The sequence below is a fragment of the Pristiophorus japonicus genome, chromosome 9 (genome assembly GCF_044704955.1).
Source record: "Pristiophorus japonicus isolate sPriJap1 chromosome 9, sPriJap1.hap1, whole genome shotgun sequence".
Classification (NCBI taxonomy): domain Eukaryota; kingdom Metazoa; phylum Chordata; class Chondrichthyes; family Pristiophoridae; genus Pristiophorus; species Pristiophorus japonicus.
In genome coordinates, this window is record NC_091985.1 from 106463714 (window position 1) to 106472274 (window position 8561).

Below are 8561 nucleotides of genomic sequence, written 5' to 3' on the forward strand. Positions count from 1 at the left end.
TGACAATGGACAGGTTAGGTTTGTTCACATTGATCATATTTTACCTACAGACGTGGAAGGAGTTGAAGGTGGAAATGATTCAATTATTTCTGACTCATCAGAGAGTTTTGATACACCAGTAGCAAATCTTACATCCAATGAACCGGTAACAAATCCAAGAGAAAATCAGAATTTAATTCTGAGTCCGAGTCAGGGAAACAAAGAGCCTGAAGTTAGAGTGAGCTCAAATGGAAATCAAGGGCATCCCTTAGAGGAAAACTTTCCTCACTATCAGCTTCGAATGAGTTTAGATTCGACACCATATTTGAAAGGTTCTGTTCCAGAGCGAAGGTATCCTCTTCGAAACAGAAAGCAAGTGGTTAAGTTAAATTTGTAAATATGGCAAAATAAGTACATATCCTTTGTTATATATAAACATGCAAGTTATGTATCATGTTTGTTATAATAACTTCTTCATTAAGGAGGGAGAAGTGTAATGTCTGTAAGCTTGTAATGTTGTAACTCTACACGGTGGATGTGGACGTATTGTGTTACTGCATAAATGACTAAATGATTCAGCTGACCAGAAGCTTCCACTGGAGTTTAAAAGGATGAGAGGGGATCTCATAGAAACATACAAGATTTTGATGGGACTGGACAGGTTAGATGTGGGAAGAATGTTCCCGATGTTGGGGAAGTCCAGAACCAGGGGACACAGTCTTAGGATAAGGGGTAGGCCATTTAGGACTGAGATGAGGAGAAACTTTTTCACTCAGAGAGTTGTTAACCTGTGGAATTCCCTACCGCAGAGAGTTGTTGATGCCAGTTCATTGGGTATATTCAAGAGGGAGTTAGATATGGCCCTTACGGCTCAAGGGATCAAGGGGTATGGAGAGAAAGCAGGAAAGGGGTACTGAGGTGAATGATCAGCCATGATCTTATTGAATGGTGGTGCAGGCTCGAAGGGCCGAATGGCCTACTCCACCTATTTTCTCTGTTTCTATGTTTCTTCCGGAACTTCTGAGATGCTGTCTGCCATTATAGAAAGCTGTGTGTGCTGTGCTCTGTGAATATATCACCGTTGGTAAGATGTGCATTCATTGATCACCCAATTTGCTGAGCTGCCATTGTTTGGTTTTCACTCTCAGTGACACAGCTGTCACTTCCCACAAAGAGATAGAGGAAATCAAAAGGATGTTCAGCCCAGGCCATTCCTACATCCCTCCTGGTAGTCAGTTTGAAAGTGACATTAAATGTGGAACACTGTCTTAGTAGGGATGATGGCTGGTGTGGGGGACAAAAACTAAAAGAGAAGGAAAATAAATAATTTCAAGTAGAACAAACAAATCTTGCGTCTGTCCCCCCCACCACAAAAAACACATTTATACGTGGCAAGTCATAAAATGAGTTTGTATCCTATGTCGTCATGGCATTAGATACTAGTAGAACATGCTGTACCATTGAATTACCCAGGTCTTTATTATTTGCTGAGCATACAATGCTGTAAAAACTTTTGATGTAGAACTGAAATAGGAACCTAATCTATATCCACTATCAAGATTTCAAAGTAAACTTTTCAGTGAAGTGACAGATTTTTGTGGTTTGAGAAAACTGTGACCAAAATAAGAGGAAGGAGATCAAGTACCAGCATTGATTAATTTCAAATCTGAATTCTGAAATTATTCTATTTGCTGTAATTTTATAAACGCTTCATCTAATGAAGAAACTATTCTGTCGAAATGTTTTTCTTCAGTTTTGTTAAAGCATAATTGCTAGACATTTTGGCCCAATATCTGGGATTTTCATCATCAGCTGTAACTTGGGTATTCATTAAAATTTTATGGTGTACCTTAGCTTCAAACGGGAACTTGCTTGGGAGCCTCTCTCCAAGCAACCATATGACAACTCCATCAGCTTACTTTTGACAGGAGAACATACTCCATGTATATGTACTAAAAAATGACTCTGAAATCCAAAAATATCAAGTCATGAACAGAAGCAACTCAACATTTAGCATTAGATCATACATAGTGAGTGTGTTAAACTACTTTTCTGAATTAGATTGTCAATACTTGTTTCCTACTAAGAATAGGGAAGTGACTGGTCCACCATTTTAGATGACTCTAGCCCTCTTTAACAACTGCGAGAAAAATGCAAAGCAGAGAAGTGTCCTGACTGTGTGTTTCCGTCCTCTTCATCTCTTACCCAATTCTTATCTCAATTTGTTTTATCACCCATACAGCCTTTGCAGTTAAATGGAGAATGGGATGGTCTCATCTTTGGGCTAATAGATTGCCTCTTCTATCCCCACCTGGGGACGCGGTTATACCTGTTGGCCTTCCAATGCAGCACAAAGTGGGAATTATCCAGCTGAAGGGATGATCTTTGAAGTGAAGCATTGTACTAATGCCCAACCCGCTCATAGTCCTGTCACATAGAAACACAGAAAATAGGTGCAGGAGTAGGCCATTCGGCCCTTCGAGCCTGCACCGCCATTCAATAAGATCATGGCTGATCATTCCCTCAGTACCCTTTCCTGCTTTCTTTCCATACCCCTTGATCCCCTTAGCCATAAGGGCCATATCTAACTCCCTCTTGAATATATCCAACAACTCTCTGCGTCATGGAATTCCACAGGTTAACAACTCTCTGAGTGAAGAAGTTTCTCCTCGTCTCATTCCTAAATGGCCTACCCCTTATCCTAAGACTATGTCCCCTAGTTCTGGACTTCCCCAACATCGGGAACATTCTTCCCGCATCTAACCTGTCCAGTCCCATCAGAATCTTATACGTTTCTATGAGATCCCCTCTCATCCTTCTAAACTCCAGTGAATAAAGGCCCAGTTGATCCAGTCTCTCCTCATATGACAGTCCAGCCATCTCTGGAATCAGTTTGGTGTATCTTCGCTGCACTCCCTCAATAGCAAGAATGTCTTTCCTCATATTAGGAGACCATAACTGTACACAATATTCCAGGTGAAGCCTCACTAAGGCCCTGTACAACTGCATTATGACCTCCCTGCTCCTATACTCAAATCCCCTAGCTATGAAGGCCAACATACCATTTGCTGCCTTCACCGCCTGCTATACCTGCATGCCCACTTTCAGTGACTGATGAACCATGACACCCAGGTCTCATTGCACCCCCCCTTTTCCTAATCTGCCGCCATCCAGATAATATTCTGCCTTCGTGTTTTTGTCCCCATAATGGATAACCTCACATTTATCCACATTATGTTGCATCTGCCATGCATTTGCCCACTCACCTAACCTGTCTAAGTCACCCTACAGCCTCTTCGCGTCCTCCTCACAGCTCACACCACCACCCAGTTTAGTGTCATCCGCAAACTTGGAGATATTACACTCAATTCCTTCATCTAAATCATTGATGTATATTGTAAAGAGCTGGGGTCCCAGCACTGAGCCCTGTGGCACCCCACTAGTCACTGCCTGCCATTCTGAAAAGGGCCCATTCATCCCGACTCTCTGCTTTCTGTCTGCCAACCAGTTCTCTATCCACGTCAGTACATTACCCCCAATACCATGTGCTTTGATTTTGCACACCAATCTCTTGTGTGGGACCTTGTCAAAAGTCTTTTGAGAGTCCAAATACACCACATCTACTGGTTCTCCCTTGTCCACTCTGCTAGTTACATCCTCAAAAAATTCCAGAAGATTCGTCAAGCATGATTTCCCTTTCATAAATCCATGCTGACTTGGTCCGATCCTGTCACTGCTTTCCAAATGCGTTGCTATTTCATCCTTAATGATTGATTCCAACATTTTCCCCACCACTGATGTCAGGCTAACCGGTCTATAATTAGCTGTTTTCTCTCTCCCTCCTTTTTTAAAAAGTGGTGTTACATTAGCTACCCTCCAGTCCATAGGAACTGATCCAGAGTAAATAGACTGTTGGAAAATGATCACCAATGCATCCACTATTTCTAGGGCTACTTCCTTAAGTGCTCTGGGATGCAGACTACCAGGCCCCGGGGATTTATCGGCCTTCAATCCCATCAATTTCCCTAACACAGTTACCGCCTAATAAGGATATCCTTCAGTACCTCCTTCTCACTAGACCTACTGTCCCCTAGTACAATCGGAAGGTTATTTGTGTCTTCCTTTGTGAAGACAGAACCAAAGTATTTGTTCAATTGGTCTGCCATTTCTTTGTTCCCCATTATAAATTCACCTGAATCCAACTGCAAGGGACCTATGTTTGTCTTCACTGTTTCCTCAATAAGTCCTTGTCATAGCCCTGCTTCCTACAGGTCTCAAGTTAAATGAAACCTGTAGTCTTATTGAGCAATCCTTTCCTCGTATCCTTTTAATTAGGTCAAGAACTCTATAATTTTTTATAGCTGCTCCAGTAATTTCTAATCCCAGCTCCTCTTCCTACACCAGATCAGTTGAAGTTACAGACATCATGATGATTGTCCTCATCTATTCATTTGATATTAAACTTCATGATCTGTACTGAATAACTGGATGGGTTTTAAAATGAGTTGTCCATTTACCAAAAGATGTCTCTTATGCAGGATTTACCTTTTTCCTGCTACTAATCTATATATGAGGACTGGTGTGTTTCCAAACTGAATTCTTTTAAGTGGAGAAGTCTATAATGAGAACACAGTAATGAGCTAAAATCAAAGTGGTAGTGAACATTAGAACTTCCATTCATTTTATTCACGGGGTGTTCTGAATAGGACAGTCTTGCCCTCATCGGAAATTACATTTTATTTAAATGTAAGAAAATCAACATGTGGAACAAACGTGTCTTTAGTGAATATATGAAGGGGACTACACACAAAGGATCTGTTATTGTAGCAGTAAATTATTTTTATCATAACTAAACATTGCTTGTGTTATGGTAATTATGGCTTTTTTTTATCATTCCTCTCCATTAACTAGTCCAAAGAAGCAGACCTAGCCATAATAAATCAACTCTTGGAAAGTTCGCACTTGACATCAGAGAAGTTCCGACAGTGGAAGGAAGACTACTCATTGTTGCTGCAGGATATCTGTAAAACATGCCAAGCTCAAATCTATCCAGGAAAAAATGCTGATGTGCTGGAGAATCAGCAATCATCCTACGTTGAAACGGATGTTTAAGACTTGAGAATGACTTCACCAAAATGTGGTACTTAACTGTGTTGACTGAGCTTTGCTGTTTACTGAAGCACTAAGAGGTGTCGGACTTCCAGCAAACAATGAAGGACCAGTGTTTTCATTGTATTTATAAGTAGACATGTAAAGTCCTTTTTTGCCTACAATGTAGGACTTACAAATGTTTATTTAACCTAGGAGCTATTGCACTGATAGTGGATTACAGTTTTATTTGTAAGTATAAAAGATTCACAGGAGTATGAAAGTTGTCGGACATTCTCACAGGTGAAAGAACAATTGTGCACGCATCATATTCTATTTTTGTGATATTGTATTTATTTCGCAGTCAGTGGTTCTGAAGCTCAACTATTGAAACATGTTTTCACACTTGCGTAATATTTTTATACATGTGAAATTCCACTTCACGAATTGTGAAAATACCAACGATTTCCCCTGGAATAAAGGCCAATTCACGTATTAAATTCATCAGTTCCTATCTCGATCGATCAAAGCAGACTGTAACTATTACAAATGTGACCAAAGCCTCCACTTGCATTATCTTTTAATTGTAATAATCAATGCTATGTTATAAAACAGAATACACTGAGCAAAGTCTTTCTGTTCTTCGCTATCTTTATAATGAATTGTGCTGTCCATTCTACCTCCAAGTAAACCAAACAGAAGTAAGAATATCTGGCTAGCGTGAACTGTACTCCCTGGCTGTAGAGTACTCACCAGCTTTTCCAGCAGAAATCGTGTCAGGCTCAGAAGACATGTTGTGACAAAATAATGGTCAACCGTAGTATTTTGTTAACAATCTGCAGTAACTTTTTTCCTCTTGAGGACGATGGTGATCAGAATAATCCTCAACAGAAAGGGCCATTTCTGTGTCTCACAGCAACAACAGTAGTGATTGCGACATGCAGTGCAGAATTTGTCTTTCTGCTTGATCTGCAGGCCCACCTCCATGTGAGGTCAGTCATTTACAGGTGAATCATTGCAAGGTTAGTGTGTGTGTGAAGCACGCAATATCTTAAAGTATTAGGACCTGAATTCACTTGGAGCACAATGCAGGGGTAAAGGGGATAGAAGAGGCCTGGTGCGAGAGGGAAATTGGCTGGGACCTGGAAATGCTAGGTCTCCATCACAAAGATTGGAATCTGGAGCAGATAAGAATTCCATCCACCCCACAGAAGGCCCACATCCTCAGAAGGATGCAGGACCTCCAGTGTGGCTTGCCCCCGCCCCCACCCTGCCCCTGGCAGATTCCATCAAGCTTCCACCTCCTGAGCAGCCAGTAATCTGGATGGCAGAAAGATACCATTATCCAGGTCCATGTAAAGGCTGAAGTGGGGCTCACCACGGTGTCCAGGATTTGGTTTTCACCTGGAAACCCCAGAAGGCTGTCATCTGCATCAAGGGTATTGGCTCTCCTATGAAGAGGGTTGATTGCCAATGTTTGGAAACATATTTCGCTTTTATTGCACCACCCTGCGCCCTGAATGGCTTTCCGGTGCTGGATCCTCCCCTCCCCCACACTAGCAGGTGCTCGGTTGCGCCTGTACCGCCCTGTGTGTTGCTTGGATATTTGAAGTAACTGACCTTGCCCTGATGCCTGATATTGTCAGTGGCAGTGGTCAGTCGCACAGCAGGGTGGAGCTGAAGCAGGTCCGTGGATTTTTGGTCCTTTAGTCTCTACTTGGCACGACACTGAATTATTTGGTCTGTAAAACCTCTGATCAGATTTAGCTAATTTACTCATACATTTTGATAGTTTATTGCTAGATTATCAAATTGTAGTCTCTCAGGTAAAATTGTACGTTCCTCCTCCCATCCAAGTTATTTTTAGTAGAATTCCCTGATCTTCGCAGCTTGTACATCAACTGCAGCCAAGAAGATGAGAAGGCAAACTGCATCGAGGCCTCTGCCAATATTACTTTACTACTTTGAACCAGCTGCTCAGAGGTGTGCTCATCCAGTGATGGCTCTCTTCACCTAATTTTCCTCTCTGTGAAGGTGCCTGATCTTCCCATCATGCTCCCCACTGCAGTGCAATGGAGTTCAGTAACAGTTAAGATCAAGTACATTGCCACTGCCTTACCAACAGGAGTTTGATTTTAATAGTTTTATTTGATATTGAAGTTCATTTAAGTGCAGCAGCAGGAAGTTTTTACATCATAGTAACAGTCATTTCATCTCCATTCCTTAAATGAATGCATTTTAATTTAACAGCAGTCCTCGTTTACAAGTATTGAATGAAATGGTACAGCTGCTTCTATAGAAATAATGAAAGGCTGTTTATGTATCTGTGGAACTAGAAACTTCAGAGTCTTTTTGTATTAAGGAGCTACCAGAGAAAGTGTGTAAGGGTATTACTGGAAGTAGAATTCTGCTCTCACTGTTTTAATTAATGTAATTTGATTCAAGCTTTAGTTTACTGTACAGATGCAAATAAATGGCTTGTAAACTAGAGGAATGTTTTCAATTCCTGTGAATTTTTGCTCATCGTGTCTTAATTTTCCTCAGATTGTCTTACAGATGGATACAGTTATGGATTGCTAACCACTATCCCAAGTGTATTCACTGGACTGGACACACGGCCCATATTTACTTGCAATTTCTGGCAGGTTTGGGGTTTAAAACAAGCAGTAAGCTAGACAAGCATATGAGGGAGAAGGGAATAGAGGGTTATGCTGAAAGATTTAGATGAGGAAAGACAGGAGGAGGCTCGAGTGGAGCATAAATGCCGGCATGGACTGATTGGGATGAAAGGCCTGTTACTGTGAAATATATCCTATGTAATCCTATCCTATGTAAAGCGAACCTGCACTTTTTGGAGGTGGATTCTGGGGCAGAATCCGTTTCGGCCCCGTCATAGGCCCATCCAATTTCATCATGTTGTTAGTACCCCAAAGTGCAGGCTGCTGTAGATACTGAACAAATCCTTACTCTACAGCATGAAACCACACGAGGCACATTCTGGGGACAAGGTCACTCTGTGACCTGCTCTCTTTACTTACAGGACTCCAAAGACGACCTCCCTTTTTATTCCTGTGTGATCAGGTAAGGAGTGTCTCCCATAAGTTCACCCCTTGTGGTCAAGGTGTGCATCTCGGTTGAGTGTATACAGTAATACAGTGGTGTTACATACATGACATTATGAATGTTCAGACTGTGAATGAGCAGATGCAAAGAATCCTTTACGTCAATGCCAGATTTGCATGATGCATTTAACCTAAAGAATTTTACGCTACCTGAGCTCCTCAATAAAAATGTTTAAGTGAACAGGTTATTTGTCAGTGACTAGGCTTACCACTTGCTGCCATGGTCAATCATCCCTCTAAGAGTTGCAAGAACGGCAGCTACAAGAAGCGCACATCTCCACCAGAGTTGGCAGAGAGAGAACCCTTTGTTGTCTTGTTGGCTCTGAAATATGCTCCAAAGCGTGCATATGGCATAGTTGTAGCTTGCTGTGC

At 41.6% G+C, this 8561-nt stretch overlaps 1 protein-coding gene across 1 annotated transcript in view; it reads left to right on the forward strand.

The window, feature by feature from the left end:
• The window catches only part of LOC139273163 (connector enhancer of kinase suppressor of ras 3-like), a 468583-nt gene extending 461056 nt beyond the window's left edge, over positions 1–7527 (forward strand). Inside the window, exon 22 of the mRNA XM_070889671.1 lies at positions 4891–7527. Within this exon, the coding sequence (XP_070745772.1) occupies positions 4891–5091 (201 nt within the window). The 3' untranslated portion in view covers positions 5092–7527. The remainder of the gene's footprint in view (positions 1–4890) is intronic.
• Positions 7528–8561: the final 1034 nt, after the last annotated feature.